Here is a 20,820-nt window from a genome sequence, read left to right on the forward strand (position 1 = left end):
GCAGTGCACTGCCTGCGTCTGAGTAACAAACTAAAAAAACAACAAACAAAAAAGTGCATGTGATAGTAACAGACGAACTACGCTCATATTTATAATTCCTAACAATCAGTAAGCGACAGGTGCTAGGAAACGCTGTTTTGTACTCATTTATTGACGAGTCGGCTGCGGTGCGCTGCTTCTCTGCCGCTCACTGCACAGAACAGACGCCGAGAGAGGGGACACTTCTCCGGGAAAGTCAGACCTCGCGTTCGCGGGACAACACTGACGACATCTTCCAGCTGAACCATAGCTAAGGTTTATCCAAAAAAGTTGCTAGGTTTGTCAGTATGAATATTCTATGGGAAAAAAACGCTAAAAGGGTCTGGAAGTTGCTAAATCTAGTGCTAAAGTCGCGCTCGTGTGTGTGTGTGAGATGCGGGAGCTGATGGCAGGGGGCGGTGGATATTTGTGGTGGTCATTGTGGATGAGTTCTTCTGCGTCATCAGGTTCTATTAGTTCTACAGCTTCAGTTTCTGAACTTTCACGCTTAGTAACACATACAGCTGTTCCCTCACAACAGTGAAACAGTGAAAAGAGACCCCTTTCAAACAGTGTCGCGTTAAACACATATTGCGGTATTTTAAAAATTCATATCATAACAAAAATAAACACCGGTATTCGGTATGAACCGGTATACCACCCAGCACTACTGCGGAGTAGACGAGTTTCCTATTCAGTGTGATGATACACCTAGGCACTTGTTAGAAACATAAATTATTCTCTGGAAACATAAATGCTTTAAACGTGTAGGGTATTACTGATGTATGTTATGGTGTCGAAAAAAAAACTTGTTTTTAACCACAAATCTTATTTTAGGCATTTTAAAAAAAGGCATTGACTTTGGGACTCAGACTTGTTTGTGCAGCCATCTATTGTGTTATAAACCGAATCATAAACAAACATGAAATGCGCCTGGTTTTGTTCCCAAACACAGTGTTGTCCCACTGACCTGTGCTCTGGACACATCTGAGCACGCACCACAGATGAGCTCACGGGGATCATAATCGTCACCTTGTCCTGCCTCGGCATCACAGCGAGCTTCTCCCCCAAAATAGGCCTGGATGAGTCAGAAGTCACACTGTTAGCACAACAGCTGGAGAAATGGCTTCATTATGGCAGTCTAAATCTCATTTCATGCTGGCAAATAGCTCTTGCTCTACAGGAGTGAGCTGCGTTTAATCATTTTTGCCAACCATGTTTTTCCATTCTATTCACAGTAAACAGAGACATCCTTAAAGGGACAGTTCACGCAAACCCAACTGTTCTCTTTCTGAAAGCTTCCTCGGCCATAATATACAAGGACGATTGTTTCAAACCACTGCTTCTGTGCTCCACTGAAGGTTTGTGAACACCACAGAAAACAAACAAGTCTCGTGAAGATCGAACCTTTTTGCACTTGTAGCAGACGTAGTAAGCATATCTGTTCATGGCAAATCCAGCGGGGTTGTTGTAGAATCGAGCTCCAGACATTGTGATGGCTTCACTCTTGTGCAGTCCTTCATACTCCAGTCTCATTAAAGCCTTTCTCCTCACGTCCTCATACAGCTCTTTGATGGGCTCGAGCAGATCTTTTAGGACAGAGTGGTTTATTTTGTTCTAAAAAGAAACGCGGAAACAGGAAAGACACGCATTCAAATTTCAGGCACATCAACTGTTAGATATCAAGAGCAGCATCTTGTTAGAGGAATGAAGGAAGAGTTCAGACTGGCTTTGGTTCATAAAGAACAGAGAGGTAAAAATGATTGGAGAAGTCTGACGTATGTAAGAGACGACTGACATTCTACTGGAATATCTTTGTGATTATGAAAGGTCAAAATAAATAAACAATTCTAAGAAAATAAAAACAAAAAACAAATCTATGCATGGATGAAATGTTTACAGTCAGAGAAATAACATTACATGCAAACGTAGATCAGAATTCTTCACCAAATATTAAAATTCTGTCACTGTTTAGTCACAGGTTTAGAACATAATGGTGAATAAATGACAGAACATTCACTTTCTAGATGAGTTATTCCATTAACCGGGGGAAAAAATGAATTGTGATTTTTGCAATAATTTTTATTATGGCAATTTAAAATGTGATCTTTTGTTGTTGTTGTTATTGTTGCAGAGCTGTACAATTTAGCCAATTTTTTTTTAAATTCTAAAATATTAATGATCATTTCTATTATTATTTTATTAGGATTACAATATTACATTGTACGATGAAACAAACTAAGAACAACTACTATTGTTCCACTATTATTTCATCAAGTAAAAATTCAAGTATTTAAGAAAAATGATTATTTTAAATTACTGTACAACTGTGAAAATACAATACCAATATGTATGCCTTAATTACTTTCAAATGACTTTCAAAAGCCCTTGTAGCTTCTCTTTTGTTGCCATTCTCAGTTTGGGAGGTTGGTTGGTGCATGTTGCGTTCCTGAATTAATTTGTTTATTTACTGTGAAAGCGAGCTGCCCTGAGACTCTGAAAACACCGGATCATGAGCTGCTCACGTGTAAATGAACACAGTACGGTCCTTTACTTTGACGCAGTACATATGTCTAATTAAAATGCAATCTTGGCGATTAGATCATCTCACTAAGCAATAGTGTGGTTTAGATTTTATTCTGATTACCCACTCAGCCTGACTTTTAACTCAAAGTGAGTCCAGACCAGCTTATTTACCTTGCAAATAGGGCAAGACATGAACCCGAAGGTTATCCTGGGCCCAAGCCAGCGGTTCTCCAGAACCCTTCTTGTGCACTGAAGATGGAACACGTGACTGCAGTCCAGCTGCAAATAAACCAGGACAGACAGTTACACGCTGGCCTCCTGTATGTATGTAACTCTATATCCTCTATATGCCATCACACGCAGTGACAGTATTCTACTGTACCTGGATTGCTGGAGCAGCAGAAAGAGCCTCAGTGAAGCAAATCATACACATATCATCAGCGTCCTGTTTCAGACAGGCTGCGGTTTTGTCACAACCATGTAAACAGGGCAGACACAGCTCTTCATTTTTGACCCCTCCACACGGGTGACCGCACGGATGAGTCTTACTGCAGGCCAGCTTTGCATACTCCTACACAACAGTTAAAATACACAAGTATGCTTACGAGATCACTGAATTCCAGGAAAACATTTCACAGTGTAAAAAAAAGCAGATCATTCTGCCAAAAAAAGTGGCATTTTGAGTGAATACCTGACAGTCTTGGTCTGAACATACACTTCCTACTGCAGACAGCTCTGTGCCGTTCCTGGTGCCACAGAAGCGGCAGACGTCTGAACTGCTGGAAGCTGGTTTCCCTGAAGGACAGTACAATAATGCCATTTAAGCTATAACTAGCAATAAAATAAAGCCACTAGTCAAATACAGAGGAATACTGCAAATAGGACGCACCACAGCTGTGGCCTAGCGGTTAGTGGTCCGAAATTATGCAGGCCTCAGGGCAAAAATGCCACCAAAAGTGACAGAAATCCCACAGATATTTAAATAGTGGGGGGGAAAGCATCCCTGTTGTGAATTGTGTTTTTTTTATCTGTTATCTAGCATTTAACATGCATTTCATTATATTCTGTTCCAGGCTGTAGTGATGGGTTTATTTGTTCTTTGTTGCGACTTGTAAATGTATTTAGTCTCAGATGCGAGTTTAGTTGACTGTGTAAGATTAATAATAAACAAACAAAAAAATAAAAACAGCAATGAAAACCCTGGATGTGAAGAAAACACTTCAAAAAGCTTGAAACAGTCAATATATAAGAATCTACAGTAAGAGCTGTCACGTAACAGTGTTCTCAAGTCTTGTAAGTTACTTACAGCTAATTGTATATAGGATTTGATTTTATAGCCAACAGGCGTAACTGCTCTGACTGAGAATTTAATATACTTTACATTTATGCATTTGACGAATTGCATTTAAGGTACACTTGATAACTTGGGAATCAATCCCATGACCTTGGGCATAACTAGTGCCATTCTCTACAGTTTGAGGTTTTGCAAAATAAGGGCCAATTTGACCAAACGGCGAATTAGCGCGAGAGCGCAATTCCAAAACAGCGCCGATGGGCGTGGAAATTTCTGTGGGTGATTTACTAACAATATGCAAAATAAAGAACACAGACGCAACATCTCATTTACATATCGATTAATGCAATATACCAAGCGCAGCGCAAATTACCGTAGTTAAAATAAAGAATAAAGAAGCCACAGTAAGTTGAAAAAAACCGGAGGCCAAAAAAATGAAGGTTTGCTAGAAGTTTTGATAGACCTGGTATTGCGTGACTCCTAGTTGAGGGTTCCAAGTTGTCTTTTATTTCCTGAAGCAAATTAAAAATAGCATGGCTTGGCAAACAATATGATATGGAAATGAAATGTGGTGTTCTGGCATTCCAAATAAATTAATACGTGTGGAAAAAATCGCGCTCTCTGTTCTCTGCGGTGCCTCCTCCTAGCAACAATAATTGCAGCCATTTCAAGCGCAAAACCGTTTAAAACCGTTTTTTTTTTTATACGTTAAATAATGGCACAAATGCCAGTAATTTGAAGAGCGCAAACATTAGTAAAACGTGTTGTGTGATTCATTTGAATACTCTCCTCCCATAAATTTTGCATCTGAAAGGGAAACTCCTATAAAAGCATATTCAATAAGGTCAGAAGCAAAAATAACTGTTCACGCCTTTTCAGCGCTAAATCGTCACTGCGTGTTTTCAGTAAAACCTGAAAGTACAATTTTTAACGACAAAAGACGGTTTGCGCTAGCGCAAGCTGTTAGTAAAACTGGCCCTATTGCGCTAAAAACATACAAAAGGAACACTGCAGTGTTTATATGGACAAAGTTTGAGTTCCGTTTGCAGCATTCACATTTCCCCTTCTTCTCTCTACATTATTAAACATTATTACAGGAAGAGGAAGTCACCTGTGTGCTCACGGAACTCCACCATGGCCTTCATGGTCTTAGAGTCGGCCAATGCCATGAGCCAAAAGAGTTTGGTTCTACCACAGCCTTCATGTAGGTCCACCTTAATGGCCTCTTCCTCCTCCTTAAAGACCTGCACACAACATGAAATGTGTTATGAGAACCTTAAAATGGTACCATATTTTTTAAAAGCACCATTAACTCTGTCCCCTATGAGTATTTTGAACAACTAGCCAACAATTACACAAATTGATTCCCAACCCTGGTCATGGAGTATAACTGATCCATATGTTGATGATTAGTTGTGTGTGAGTGTTCAGGTTCACCTGTCTCTGGTGGGTCCGTGTGCGGCGGTGGAGATGGAGGAAGCGGTCACAGTCGGTGCACAGGTTTCCACAAGCATTACACAGAATGATGGCTGCCGTCTCCCCGTCATCATGGTTATCACACATGGGCTGAGAATTAAACGTCAGGGTTAAGAGGTAAAGAGCTCATTCTCGGCAGAAGGACTAAATGTACTATTGCACTGATTGTGCTTTATAGCACCCTAGAGGCCTATTAGGCCCAGTGTGCCGTACCATCTGCTTCTGCTGCCCGTCTTTGCCCATCCAGCGTCCTGAAGACAGTCGGTCCACGTGGTCCTGATCCAGCACACATAGAGAGGCCAATGCGAGCCATAGCTGAAGAGGGGAAGTAGAACCATTTGAAATTTACATTCAAGTTCTTACATGTATCCAGGTTTTCTATGACAGTGGGTGCCCTGTTCATATTCATCTAGACATAAAATTAACCAAGTGATATTTAGTTGTGCTGCTGACCCATATCAGATCACATAACTGGTAAACTCCACCCGCCAATCACCCCTGATCCTCCAGCTGAAGGATCCCGAGTAATACTGACCTAGTTGGCAAATGTTCAGTTGTGACAGATGAAGTGTGTGCAGTGAGTCGTACCCGAGTGGTGGCGATGCAGCGCACCGGACAGCGATGCTCCTCTTCCATCTTAGTGAGCGCAATGATGGTCTCAGCAATAGCATTCTTAGTCACCCTGGACCAGGCATCCGAGAGGTGGCCCTGGGGTAAAAAGACACTTAAATGGGGAGGGACCATTCCTGTAAATGTAGCAAAACTAGGGCTGCCAGTTTAACACGTTAACCTAATTAGTTATGAAAAAAAAAACGCGATTAAAATATTTGACTGCAGTTAACGCACTGGCCCCGCCCCCAGACCTGTACGTCATCTTACATTTCATACAGTTGTAAAATATGACGCAGGGCAACAACTCTGTAAATGCATTTATGTCCTAAAATTCTAGATATTGTGGCAAAAAATGCCCCTGTATGAGTTTCTGTCTCATATTTATATCACACGATAAGCGATATCACACCAGCAGCGAGAGCAACATCACACGAGTGCTGTTTATGTCCGAATACCACAAGTTTAAATGTGATTTTATACAACAGTTCAGTAAGTTAATATTGTGTTATATTTTAAACACAATATTGTCTGTTTTTGCTCAATTTTGCAGAGAAAATATTACCCTTAAAGCCACTGCAGAATTGTTGTGCGTCTCAGAGCAAAACAGCGGTGATTCGTTTCTGAATGAATCCGCGTTTTGAATCGAATGAATGAATGACTCAAAAACACATTTACCGCCACCTGCTGGCAGTGTTAGTTTAAAGCAGGGGTCGGCAACCTGTGGCTCGCGAGCCACACCTGGCTCTTTGACAAAATTCATGTGGCTCGCCAGATCTCTCACCCTTTAACAACAAGTGATCTATTACAAAAATTATACATCACTAGAGATCAGCAATTCATTGGTTGTAGAGACTACATAAGCTGATAAAAGGTTAAAAAAAATAAATAAAAAATGTTGTACCGAAAAGTGCGTGTTCAGTGTGGTTCACGAGAGTCACGACAGCAAACTGGTAATGTAGAGCTAATAAACTCAGATTCAAGTTGCTACGTAGCTTGTTTGTGGTAATAGCGAAAAGAAAGATTTTTTTGAACAGCAGAAAAATTGTAAAAGTATGTATAAAAAAAAAAAAGTGACAGGACTGAAACATATACCGGTACTTTGTTTTATAGAAGATGGTGTTCTCCTGTGCCAAGAGCCAGTATGAAACATTTTGCCGTTACTTTCGCATTTTCCGCACAGCTTTCAGTGGGTGGGACTGTTAAGTGTTATTAATAAAGGAACGTGAATGAATGAGACAGTAAAGAGCGGGACTTTCTTGAAGACAGACAGTATTAAAAACTCAAAGCCGCGAAACGGAACTTAATCCGCTTCTGACTGCATGTTTCCTGCGCACGAGGTCCGAGTGGAATATGGAGAAGCATAGACTTTGTTTTTGGTGGCGCGCCTAAAGGCCAATTAACACTGCACCGACAAACGCCAACAGACTAGTCTGTCGGAGTTTGTTGGATCAGTGTGTTACCCCTGTCGGTGTTTGTTGGCGTTGGTCGGAGTTGGTTTTAACCCGACTGAACATGTTTAATCGGCGTTTGTTGGGTCGTGGAATGTCTGAGCAGTGTGATATGATTTTCCAACAAACTACAACAAACTCTGACGTAATCTGACCTGGCCACGAACCGTTGCCATGACAATGAGGTAAGACTGCAAGTAGGTGCTGGGCGCGCTCAAGAAAATAACTTTAAAAATGGCAGGTGTCTGGACAAACCAGAAAGAGGAACAGTTTTGGATCTTTGGGAGGAGAGCTGTTTTTATACAGTCTATGGAGGAGAGGCCAGAGCTTTATGCGGTGGGTGTGGCCAAGTATACCAACCGCAACGCGAGGGGGAATGCGATCAGATCAATCGCTACAGCGCTTGGGATATTTCACAAATATTTCTTCACTCACTCAGTCTCTCTCACACACACACACACACACACACACACACAGACAGATAGACACACAGACAGACAGACAGACAGACACACACACACAGACAGACACAGACACAGACACAGACACACACAGACACACACAGACACACACACACAGACAGACACACACAGACAGACACAGACACAGACACACACAGACACACACAGACACACACACACAGACAGACACACACAGACAGACACAGACACAGACACACACAGACACACACAGACACACACACACAGACAGACACACACAGACAGACACAGACACAGACACACACAGACACACACAGACACACACACACAGACAGACACACACAGACAGACACAGACACAGACACACACAGACACACACAGACACACACACACAGACAGACACACACAGACAGACACAGACACAGACACACACAGACACACACAGACACACACACACAGACAGACACACACAGACAGACACAGACACAGACACACACAGACACACACACACAGACAGACACACACACAGACACACACACACAGACAGACACACAGATAGACAGACACACACACACAGACAGACACACAGACACACACACACACAGACACACACAGACACACACAGACACACACACACACAGACACACAGAGAGAGAGAGAATTCATCCCCCTGTAAATCAACCTCACAGTAAAAGCCCTGCACAATTTTTGACGGTTAGCTGCATATTTGTGTATTTTAGTTTCCATGGTCCTAATAAAGTTACTATTATTATTAAAACGTTATTGAAAAAAAATATGCATTCTATATAATATTAGGCTATATATACAGTATGCGTGTATATATATATATATATAGGCTCTTTTGGAAAAATGCATTAACCAAAAAATAAAAAATTGGCTCTTTGGTCAAAAAAGGTTCCCGACCCCTGGTTTAAAGCAATAAGCCCCGTGAAGCCGTGGTTCACAGTGAATTTATAACAGCTAAGGGGCGTTGTTAGGTACGTTATATAGGCTTTATGCACTTTGAACACTTCATAAAATCTATACTATTGTTCTGACAGCTAACCCCCTTAGCTGTTATAAATTCACTGTAAACCACGGCTTCACGGGGCTTATTGCTTTTATAAAACGGTTATTCCATATACGTAGTAAGGTTTCACAAAATAAAACGGAGCAAATAAAGTGTAATGATATTAATAAAAACATTATTCTTCAGCCAAACAATACCAAAGTAGTTCCAACAAAGTGGTTGCCGAGCAACACACAGAGGTAAACAAAGGTGTGTGTTTGTAGAGTAATTTACAACAGCTTCGAACGCGGCTCAGCCAATCAGAATCAAGGACCGGAACTGTCCGTTCTATAATCTTATTTAGAGCATCATTTCATTTAAAAAAAAAACATTAAAGGGATAGTTCACCCAAAAAATGTAATTCTGTCATAAATTTCCCCTCATGCCGTTTCAAACCCGTATGACTTTCTTTGTGGAACACAAAGAGGTATTTTGAAGACTGTTGGTAACAAAGCTGCTTTGGTTGATGTTCCTCAAATGATCCTCTTTTATGTTCCATAGCTAATGTTAGGCTGCTGTAGCATAAACGTTTATGTGTAATACATTTTTTGTTGAATCAAATCAAATATTTCTTTCTAAAGGTACTATTTGTAATGTCTACTTGATACTTTCTCATTTAACACGATAATGGCTTTACATTATCTTTTGTGGGTAATTTCACAGCCAAATTTAATTTGCAATTAATCAGATTAATTAATCAACACATCATGCAATTAATTAGATTAAAGATTTTAATCGACTGACAGCCCTAATTAAAACGCAACTGCAGGAGATCAGGTTACGCAGTGCAAGATTATATATAATATCATTCATAAACATGCAGCTGAACAGCAAATCTGCTGCATATTGTTAAGACAGAAAAGGTGTGTGGGATAAGATGGGCCATCATTACTCACAGCAGCCATGTCTTTGACGAGTTTAATAATAATCTCAGCGATCTGAGGCGGAGTGGAGCCCTTCATCCACCAGTGACTAATTCCACGCCGTATGTAGCTGCACAAACAGACAAAAATATAAACAAAGTTATTAAACATACATTTCTAAAATGTTAAGACCCTTAATAAGATGATTTCAGACCCTGTGTTTTAATAACACAGCCCTGCATCTTCAAAAAAAATTCTGCTGATTTGCAAAAAAGCCCCAATATTAATTAATTTGATGATGCAGAGTACAAAAATAAGAATTAAAAAAAAAGATTTTTATATAAGATATCAAAAGATAATTTTACAAAAGTGATTTTACATACATAGAAAGCATTAAATGCAAGTCAAGTGTCTAATGTTTCACATAACTTTTGAGAAGTCAAAATGTCAAAACATGGGTGAAATTATGTTTTAGGTAACAGATTTAGGTAAAAAAGTATTCAACATACTTATCCTGATCTGTACTTATTAAAATATGTAAAAGAAAAAGTGGTCATACTACATTTTAAATGATTTAAATTTATTTAGTATTTTGAGGCTGCACTGTGCTCCTTAAATGACATCTAATGATTCTTGTTTTAAATCCACCTATGAACTACTGCACTATATTTTAGTTTGTTTACTGTAAATCACAAAATTAAAAAAAAAATTTTGTTCAGAAAAAATAAACAAACATGACATTCTAACAAAGCTGTATAAAACTTTTGTTTTGATGCTTGAAAACCCTTTTCATCTTAGACCCATATATTTATATATCATCTTTACTGCACTTAGTAAAACAACAAAAGCCGTAAACTCTCAAAGTTTCTGAATGCCAAAAAGCAGTATTCAAAATGTATAATTTACCTAAATCTACAAGAGTGGGGAAAAAAATGAAATCAGGTTTTAAGAATTATTCACACATGTAAAAACAGTCTGTGACAAATTGTTAACAAATTGTTTGAATCTGGCTCAGAGGAAGATAAGAATCATATCTTTGTGGCAGTTTTTCTGGTGATTAAAGGATAATGCAAGACTTCACCATACATATGGTTGTCGAAAGCAAAAATGCTACGAAATGCAGATATTCTGTGAAAAAGCATAACATGCTAGAGCAAAAAATACATTATTTTTTAGAATCAACTGCCAAAAATGGGTAAGAAACAAGTATTGGATTTTATTCAGTAAATATGATCCATGTAATTTGAAAATGGCACAAGCAAGCAAGCTGACCTTGAGTTGAAGATCATGGGTAGGGTGACTGTAGTGACTCCTTTGCCTGCAGCCATGCCAGCTGTGCCAACTATAGTGGTGCCCTTCGCCTTGAGCTGCACAGTGAGGGATTTGGCGATGCAGCCCAGAAACATATCTAAAATGCCCAGCTTGGTCCAGTCGCTCTTCTCTGTGGAGTGGATGATGTCACTGATGTCTGCTGGTGGCAGCGCCTTTACGCCGATGACGCTGGCCAGGCGCATGGGAGTGACCTCAGGAAGAACGCGCCTGAGCAGTGACGTCACCTGCGCGGCAAGAACAGTGTTGCATTCCAGATCCTGATTCTAGAAAGTCAAGTTCAAGACTAGCAGTTCTCGATGCGTTCACAAACCTGTCTCTGGACGCGCGGCGAGGCGGTGTGAAGGAGGGAGAAGAGGTCCTGCAGTAGGGTGAGCTGCTGGGCCAGGTACTGCCGCCCAACGTTAGATCCACTCAAGGCCAGCACCATAGACAACAGCTCAAAGCAGTAAGCATCAGAGGAGGCGTCGTCGTCACTGGGCTGAGAGTTTGCATTCTCCTTGCTGGAAATGGCGTGCTCCCATTCCTCCCGCACTCGCGTGGCCTCCATACGGATGGCCTGGACGATATGGGCACACACCTGAGGAGGCAAACAGTCAGGTGTGGAGTAACTGCTATTTTACAGAGACTTGGGAACAGGAAAAGGCTGGCTGTCTACTGCCTGAAATGGAACCTCATAAGTAATGGATATAGAACACTCTACAAATGCATCATACAAATACTCTTCCTCTCACGAAAAGCACTCACAATCCGCTGAAGTCTGATGTCAAGCACCACTGTTTCTGGCTCAAACTGCTCTACCAGATCCCAAAAGCAACAGATGATGCTAATATAGACTCACAGTGTGATGTATTACTACTGGAAATCATAATCCTAACCTTTATCTCAATAGAGAAATATCAGGTGCTCTGACAGTAATTATTTATTAATGATTTAAAAAAAAATTAAAATCTTAGCCTAAATATGTGCTCTACATAAAAAATGCTCATAAAGATGCTGGACCCAGAAAGAGTATTTGATACATCACAACTTAATAAGCGTAATAATTTGGTGTTAAACTGCCTTTGACCATCTCCAAAAGTATTGTTGAAATATTTGAACTGTTGCGACTGGACCATATGTGACTGTTCAAATAAAAAAATATGAGCACGAGGTAAGACTTGCCAAAATGTTAACCATTAAAAATTGTTTGGTTATGAATATTTATGTCTTATACAATTACTTTATAGTGGTTATAAAATATTACAATTAACCCTGGAAAACGTACTATGCTTTTTTCGTCCAAACATACTGGTGTCCATGTATTTTGTGTATTCATACATTCATTACTCATTCATTTTACCACGGAAAATAATAACCTAATAAAGCACAAATATTGGCTAAACAACCCATTTTTACTAAGACAGAACTGTTTTTGCAGATTTTTTTTGTAATTTATGTGTTTATAATCAACACTTTTTCTGCCATCTTGGATGGATTTTTAGGCAGCTTGCTTGGTTTTAAAGAGAGCCGAGAGTTGTTTTGATGGTGTTACCTGTTTCTGAAGGTTGGTCAGTTTGCTCCTGCTGAAAATAATGCCGACCATGTGCTCTTTCAAGTCTGCATCAGATGGAGCCTGAAGATGAAACATGTGTAACATACATAATTGAAGAACTTCATCTTATGCTTCAACACTTGATATGGTTGAAACGAGCCACCAAACACAACAGATGCTGGTACTGACCTTGTCTTCACCCTCGGGTGAGGAGAGCAGGTTCTTTTCTTCTTGTTCTGGTGTTGGTTCTGCATCCCCACAAATTAGTTTCCCAAACACCTACACAAACACATAAACATGACTTTTGCCTTTCCTTTAACGATATCTGTGAATGAGTGTTTTACAGAGTTTGATGTACAGTGGTACTGGAACCGTACTGCGGTTTGTGCCTTCATGAGAGAAGGTTTTTGGCCTCACCTGTGATGTAATGAGGCGGAAGACACGCAGCGTCTCAGCCTCGCAGTTCTTCTGCTGAGATACACTGGCTGATATCTGCCCAGCAATCTTGATGCTCTCGCCCTCCTTCCAGCCAAGCACTTTGACCTGCCGTACCCTAAGCGTGTTCTCTGGACCCTTAAGCTCGATCTTGATCACGTGGTGGTCTCCTCCAGGCAGCTCACTGGTCACCCAGCCCATGTGCCTCGAGTCTAAGTCAAGCTGAGAAAACAAAAAGTCCATTCAGTGAAACGAGCCTTTTCCAAACTGACTTAATGTCATATGCAGAAGTATAGATCATCAGAGGACGCACAACTTTTTTTGTAAAAAGGTTCACAGATAATCTCATTAAGTCATTTAAGTCCCACCTGTTTGATTCTGCAGAGATCTTCCACAGCCTTCCCACAAAGGAATATCATTGACGTGACTTTATTCTGACAGAACACAAAGCACAGGTTATATAAATTACTAGCTGTTTAAAGATACATGTGTAAATGATATTACAAAACAATCAACTCAAACTAGAAAAACGTGACAATGTCATATCTGAAGGTTTGAACGTTATATAGGCTTTATGCATTTTGAACACTTCATAAAATCTATACAGAATTACCAGTTGGCCAACATAGAGAGCGGTATTAATATACTGACTGGGAAAGAACAGACAGAAAAACTAAAAGAACAATAGTTTGCAAACTCACTCCAATGTCACGAGAGTTGTCGACATGGACAGAGACATATGAGGCATTGATGCCTTTGACACAGCTGATAGTGATGCTCTTTGCTTTGTTCTTATCTTCATCTCCAGACTCCCAGAACGTCTCAGTGGAGCCATCAGTCAGGCTGCCGATCATGGCTGGTCGGCTGGACGTTTTAATGTCCACCACGCTGGTCAGATCTTTCAGGCAGGTCACTACACAAAGTTCCTGCAATACATGTAAAAAACCTTAATTGCGATTTAAGATAATTTAGATGTTGGCTTCTGCCAAATGAATAAATCTAAAGGCAACAGGAAAGAAAGCCTTTGTTGTCAATCAATGTAGATGAAGGTAATGGAAAGTTTCCCACCTGACTAATCGCTTCGTATCCCGACTGTACGCTGATGTTAAAACTCTCCTCACTGTCACCATCATCTGATTTGGACAGGATGTTGTTGATGTGGTGAAATACGTTACTCTGGTGCAGGAACTGATGATCTGATTGTTTGAATTTCTTCATCTTATGCTTCAACACTTGATATGGTTGAAACGAGCCACCAAACACAACAGATGCTGGTACTGACCTTGTCTTCACCCTCGGGTGAGGAGAGCAGGTTCTTTTCTTCTTGTTCTGGTGTTGGTTCTGCATCCCCACAAATTAGTTTCCCAAACACCTACACAAACACATAAACATGACTTTTGCCTTTCCTTTAACGATATCTGTGAATGAGTGTTTTACAGAGTTTGATGTACAGTGGTACTGGAACCGTACTGCGGTTTGTGCCTTCATGAGAGAAGGTTTTTGGCCTCACCTGTGATGTAATGAGGCGGAAGACACGCAGCGTCTCAGCCTCGCAGTTCTTCTGCTGAGATACACTGGCTGATATCTGCCCAGCAATCTTGATGCTCTCGCCCTCCTTCCAGCCAAGCACTTTGACCTGCCGTACCCTAAGCGTGTTCTCTGGACCCTTAAGCTCGATCTTGATCACGTGGTGGTCTCCTCCAGGCAGCTCACTGGTCACCCAGCCCATGTGCCTCGAGTCTAAGTCAAGCTGAGAAAACAAAAAGTCCATTCAGTGAAACGAGCCTTTTCCAAACTGACTTAATGTCATATGCAGAAGTATAGATCATCAGAGGACGCACAACTTTTTTTGTAAAAAGGTTCACAGATAATCTCATTAAGTCATTTAAGTCCCACCTGTTTGATTCTGCAGAGATCTTCCACAGCCTTCCCACAAAGGAATATCATTGACGTGACTTTATTCTGACAGAACACAAAGCACAGGTTATATAAATTACTAGCTGTTTAAAGATACATGTGTAAATGATATTACAAAACAATCAACTCAAACTAGAAAAACGTGACAATGTCATATCTGAAGGTTTGAACGTTATATAGGCTTTATGCATTTTGAACACTTCATAAAATCTATACAGAATTACCAGTTGGCCAACATAGAGAGCGGTATTAATATACTGACTGGGAAAGAACAGACAGAAAAACTAAAAGAACAATAGTTTGCAAACTCACTCCAATGTCACGAGAGTTGTCGACATGGACAGAGACATATGAGGCATTGATGCCTTTGACACAGCTGATAGTGATGCTCTTTGCTTTGTTCTTATCTTCATCTCCAGACTCCCAGAACGTCTCAGTGGAGCCATCAGTCAGGCTGCCGATCATGGCTGGTCGGCTGGACGTTTTAATGTCTACCACGCTGGTCAGATCTTTCAGACAGGTCACCACACAAAGTTCCTGCAATACATGTAAAAAACCTTAATTGCGATTTAAGATAATTTAGATGTTGGCTTCTGCCAAATGAATAAATCTAAAGGCAACAGGAAAGAAAGCCTTTGTTGTCAATCAATGTAGATGAAGGTAATGGAAAGTTTCCCACCTGACTAATCGCTTCGTATCCCGACTGTACGCTGATGTTAAAACTCTCCTCACTGTCACCATCATCTGATTTGGACAGGATGTTGTTGATGTGGTGAAATACGTTACTCTGGTGCAGGAACTGATGATCTGATTGTTTGAATTTCAGACTCCAACATCTAATGAAACAGCCAAACAAATACTAGATTTGCACATTTATGAAGACAATGTTAGTTGAGATTGCATGTGCATCATTTATCATCAGGAGGTTGCAAATGGTGTCTCTATGAACAGGCAAAAGATACCTGAGGGCCATCTGCTGAAGTGAGCTTCCACTGGGAAGTGACATCATGAGGTCAGAGATGGTCTGGAGCAGACGGTGGAAGGTGTGGGGCAGCGGGTGAGCCGCCTCTCCTGCGATGAGGATGTCAGACAGGGGGTGCTCACATACACCTAAATCCTTCTCCTGTGAGAACAAAAAGAAAAACATCCTGTTTCAGAAAAACCTCTGTTCATCTTAAGTAAATAGTGACTTCATAATAAACCATTAGCAGTGTTGTAAGGCCACACCTGCTCGAGGTTCTCCTTGTTCCCTTTGTTCTCTTCCTCCTCCTCTTCTTCCGTCTCAAAGGGAGACGGAGTCAGAGACGCCACAAAGTGCCACAGGATATCATGGAGGGAGGTGGTCTGGGTAACATTACACAGCAGCCAATTAAAAGCCTGAAAAGGAAATGCAGAACAAAAGGTTTGTTTAAAGTTCCCAAAACTTCTGACTAAAATGTTCTAGTCAATTGTGATAACTGGATAAGGATTTTAATACATGTCTTTTACATGGACTTTAATACAGTGACTGCATTATACAATTTAGGACAGGAAAAAGAGGACTGAAAGTCGGCAGAAGGCCAGAGATAATGTCGCTGACCTCCATGGCAAACACCCTGCAGGCTGATTTGCGGAGTGCATGCTTCATAGCCACCTCCAGGCCCTCTAGGTCATGATGCTGGATAACAAATGCCAGCACAGGCCACTGGAAGTTTCTTTCACCCTTGCTGAGAGAGCCGTGGGCTGAGATCAGTCGAGACAACTCAGGAGAAGGGTGACGAAGCAGTGATGACCCAACTTCTGTAGAAACCAGCAGGTATTAACTCACATTTAAAATGTTTAACTTAGCATCACAATACTAATATTTTAGCAGTGAATAACAACAACAAAAAAAATTAACTGTTATTTGATCATTTTAAAATCCAGTTTTAATATTTACAAATTAAATAAAAAATGGCATCTAGCATTTCTGGTCAACTATCAACTTTCCTGAATGCACAGTTTACATTAATCGATTCTAAACTCTGCTTTGATAACTTGAGGACTCAAACATTGTTAGAAGGTATAGGTAAATATTGCTATGCATCATTATATTGGTGCATGCAAGCCATATTAACATGTAGGTTAAACAGTAAAACATGGACCTAATGACACCAAGTTCATGGGTTCAAATCCCAGAGGCTGCAAGAACTACTAAAACGTATACAATCAATACAATACAAGTTGGATAAAAGCACCAGCCAAATGCAAATTATATACAGAATAACTTTAAAAGACTGAAATTAGTTCAGTCCTGTATAGCAGCAGCACACCTGATGTAAAAATATTCTCAGACATCACTCTCTGTCATTATGGTAATAGTGGAAATTAGCTGAATTAATTAGACATTTGTAACTGTGCTGTACAAAGTGACACACCATTACCTGCATCCCCGCTGTGTACCCTGCGTCTCGGCACTGCTTTGACCCGTGCTGGGGAAGCTGAGTGCTGCTTATCATACTCGGAGGCCACCACTGAATATGAGCGCTGGAATACTGTCCGCTTGGCTGTGTCACTGTCTGTGATTGGACTTGTCTCCAAACTAAAGGAACAAAGTTAAATAAAGAAGTCATACAGAGATAATAAGCACACAAAAATGGCTAAATGTTCATAGAACCAGTATTAGAGCATGGCACTTTGGGAGATACATGTAAGAGTTTGTTACAGTACCTTGGGGGCATGGACTTCATGTTACTTCCTGGCTCTTGAAAAACATTGGGGCAGGCATCAGGAGTGACTGAAATATAGGGAGCAGGGACTGACGTAGAACGCAGGTAACGCATCTCATCCTGAAACAAGTTGTCATCTTGATAGGCCCCAAAGTTCTCAGTGTGTTGGCTGCAAAAAGGACATTGAGAAAGACTCAATGAGATACTCAATGCACTGAATTACTACAACAAGGCTGCCCGTGGTCATGGTGATCAACAAAAGGTATTTACCGGGCTAGAGTTTGCAGATAAAGGCAGCCCATCTTGTTGGGTAGTTCCTCAGACACTCCCTCTTTGAGGCTGGGCAGATGTGCGTGGAAGGGTTTAGGTGGGTAATGGCAAAGTAGACTTGGCTCAGCGGCGCTGCTCAGAGACAGCAGGAACAGTGCATTGGCACGGATCACCTGGTGGGCCTCCATCGTGGGCAGAGCCCGTGGGGTTTTCACCTGGAGAGGTTTCTTCCTTGACAGCTTGACCTAATCCAAGAACCACAGGGTTGAACCCAAGAAAGAATCATTCAATGTTTTAGACATCTACAAATATGAATTTCCCTACATTGGTCATGACAGGTATACCTTTTCTCTGGTAGCTGTTTGTTTTTCTCTCAGGTACTTCTCTCTACAACGATCACACACCAAGTACCAGGTGCTTCCTCCAATCCCACCATCTCCACAGTTACCAGCCCAGCCTCCACAAAAGTGACCAATACTGTTATAGCCCTGACCTCCAGCATACCGACCACAGCCTGAAAGAACACAAAGAAAAGTGATGATATACTCCATATATTGGTCTTTATATCCATTCTGAACAAAACAGAATGGAGTAAGACCCAAGAAATGACGGCACTGTACCTGGGTGGGCCTGTCTCATGTGGTACGTAACAGGGTATGGGTGAGACTCTCCACACAGCTCACAGATGGTATCCTTCTCAGGGCCTCCCATAGCTAACTGCGCCATCTCCCCAAAGAGGTTCCCCCTGGGGCGAACTTCGGCTTTCTCCTTTTTCTTCTTCTCTTTCTTGGTCTTCTTGTTGTCCTTTTCATTCTCCTTCTTTTTAAGGATAGCACTGGACCCTGGACTCGGGAAGATCATATTCTGTGTAGCCGCTTTTATGGTAGCCATGGATATGTCCTCCCAGAATGCTACTAGGTGCTGGAGGGTGAGAGGCAAGATGGACTTAGACCTCATGGAGTTGCTGGTCATCTCATAGGAGACCGCCTCACTTTTTCCATCCTCGCACTTCTCAGGCAAGGGTGGCTCTTTCAGCATGGACAGAACCTTGTTCTTGTTGATGCTACCCATCTTGGAAATGTCTGGGCCATGTGGTGATATGTTGAACATGTTGAGGGCCGAGGAGATCTCCAGAGAGTGACGGTTCTTCAGTTTGCTCTCCTTCTCTTCAAAACCCTGCTGGCAGCTGAGAGAATTACGGATGGGTGCATGTTCTTTGGTCAGCTCAGGGTTGAACTTCAGGAAGGAAGAGCATGCCATGGCATCATGTACTATCCCCTCATGCCAGAGGAAGGCAGCAAAAACAGCACGAGCACATTCTGCAACAGAAGGCGACATGGCTTGCTTGGCTGGTTCAGCGGGACGCACGTTTTCACCCTTAAAGAGTGGCCCAGATTTGTCTTTTTTGGGTCTCACATGCCTGCTGGAGGTTTTACGGCTAACTTTGGGTGAAGAACGGCTTTCAAGTTCCTCCTTGACCGGGGCTTTTCCAATACTAAAGTGGACCTTGGAAGAGCCCTCTTCAGCATTGTGCAACTCTGCATTCTCATCATTGGCTTCATCATTGGACAGCAAGGTGCTGGACCTACACACCTCCACCACTTCGCTGTGGAGGTTCTCTTGAACTACATGGGGAGATGGGGCTCGGTTCTCAGCATTGCTGCTTCCACCTTTGCTCTCTTTGGGTGAAATTTTTGGCTTGGGAGATGTAGACCTGCCCCTCAGAGGTTCCATGAAAGGAACCTTCTTCTTTCTGAGCGTGTCAGGGTCTAGCGTATAGGAGTCAGATTTGGATCTCTCACGAGGAGGGTCCAGGTGAGCTTTAGAAGAAGGACTAACTTTAGAGGGCAGGTTCTTGTCGTGAGGAGAGGATGAACGTGGAGAACTGTTGCTGGAAGGGCTAGATCTACCCGAACTGAAGGTCTTCTGTTTGGGTGAGGAGGAACGGGAGCTAGGGTTCGGAGACTCAGCCCTAAGGCCTGAGGTTCGGCCATCAGCTTTCAGGGCTTGTAGCGTGTTGTGGTTAGGGGAATGGGAGCGGCTGTGAGAGTCAGACCGCAGTTTGCCGGTGTCTGATTTGAGACTGAGGGCCTCGCTGGCAGACAGACCGTCATTGTTCTTGCTCTTCACCTGGTCAACAGATCGACTAGAGTGACTGTCCATTTTGGAGGATCGACTCTCTTGACGATGCTTGCTGCCTGGAGACATAGACCGACTGGCCAAGTTATCCCTGTCACCTGCGTATCATAACACACCAACAGTTACCAATGTGCAACTCATTTGTGCAGGAGGCACTCCACAAAGACTTGTCAGGCGTTTTCACGTAAGTAGGAAGAAAAAAAAAAACAAGACAAAAAAAAGACATCTGAAAATGTAAGGGAAAAATAATTTACAACATAATAGGAACTTAAGAAACCAAATGTAAAACAACAGAAGTAAAATTTAAAATGACATCTACAAGAATCCACTGAAATCCAAGAATGACCTAAAATTTCAATTTGCTGACCAACATTTACAGTGCTGTTAAAAGGTTTTTGCCCCCTTCCTGTTTTGTTTATTTTTTGCATATTTGTCACACGTAAAAGATTCAGATAATCAAACCAATTTTAATATTACGCAAAGATAATGCAAGTAAATACAAAATGCCGTTTTTAAATGTTAATTTAATTTATTAAAAGGGAAAAAAGCTGTCCAAACCTACCTGGCCCTACGTGAAAAATTAATTGCCCCTCCTCTTAAATCATGAAAGAACTGTGATTAACCACATAACTTTAGAAAGCTGAGTTAAATTTCACTAGCCACACGCAGGCCTGATTACTGCCAGACCTGTTGAATCAAGAAATCACTTAAATAGAACCTGTCTGACAAAGTAAAGCATGCTTAAAGAGCAACACATCATGCC

At 41.4% G+C, this 20,820-nt stretch overlaps 1 protein-coding gene across 1 annotated transcript in view; it reads right to left on the reverse strand.

Annotated features, from left to right (window-relative positions):
• LOC107549904 (E3 ubiquitin-protein ligase MYCBP2-like) overlaps positions 1-20,820 on the reverse strand; it is a 142,071-nt gene that overhangs the window by 6,183 nt on the left and 115,068 nt on the right. Inside the window, exons 52-77 of the mRNA XM_016231090.1 lie at positions 18,539-20,155; positions 18,263-18,432; positions 17,919-18,163; positions 17,650-17,817; positions 17,364-17,521; positions 16,541-16,740; positions 16,189-16,338; positions 15,924-16,084; positions 15,641-15,797; positions 15,274-15,498; positions 14,941-15,006; positions 14,555-14,794; positions 14,327-14,416; positions 12,610-12,690; positions 11,389-11,655; positions 11,019-11,302; positions 9,780-9,876; positions 5,903-6,022; positions 5,528-5,629; positions 5,276-5,404; positions 4,950-5,082; positions 3,236-3,339; positions 2,927-3,115; positions 2,716-2,823; positions 1,426-1,635; positions 989-1,096 (exon numbers count right to left, since the gene is read on the reverse strand). Of these exons, the coding sequence (XP_016086576.1) occupies positions 989-1,096; positions 1,426-1,635; positions 2,716-2,823; positions 2,927-3,115; positions 3,236-3,339; positions 4,950-5,082; positions 5,276-5,404; positions 5,528-5,629; positions 5,903-6,022; positions 9,780-9,876; positions 11,019-11,302; positions 11,389-11,655; positions 12,610-12,690; positions 14,327-14,416; positions 14,555-14,794; positions 14,941-15,006; positions 15,274-15,498; positions 15,641-15,797; positions 15,924-16,084; positions 16,189-16,338; positions 16,541-16,740; positions 17,364-17,521; positions 17,650-17,817; positions 17,919-18,163; positions 18,263-18,432; positions 18,539-20,155 (5,579 nt within the window). The remainder of the gene's footprint in view (positions 1-988; positions 1,097-1,425; positions 1,636-2,715; positions 2,824-2,926; positions 3,116-3,235; positions 3,340-4,949; positions 5,083-5,275; positions 5,405-5,527; positions 5,630-5,902; positions 6,023-9,779; positions 9,877-11,018; positions 11,303-11,388; positions 11,656-12,609; positions 12,691-14,326; positions 14,417-14,554; positions 14,795-14,940; positions 15,007-15,273; positions 15,499-15,640; positions 15,798-15,923; positions 16,085-16,188; positions 16,339-16,540; positions 16,741-17,363; positions 17,522-17,649; positions 17,818-17,918; positions 18,164-18,262; positions 18,433-18,538; positions 20,156-20,820) is intronic.

This window comes from Sinocyclocheilus grahami, unplaced genomic scaffold (genome assembly GCF_001515645.1).
Source record: "Sinocyclocheilus grahami isolate Dianchi unplaced genomic scaffold, SAMN03320097.WGS_v1.1 scaffold383.1, whole genome shotgun sequence".
NCBI classification, from domain to species: Eukaryota; Metazoa; Chordata; class Actinopteri; order Cypriniformes; family Cyprinidae; genus Sinocyclocheilus; species Sinocyclocheilus grahami.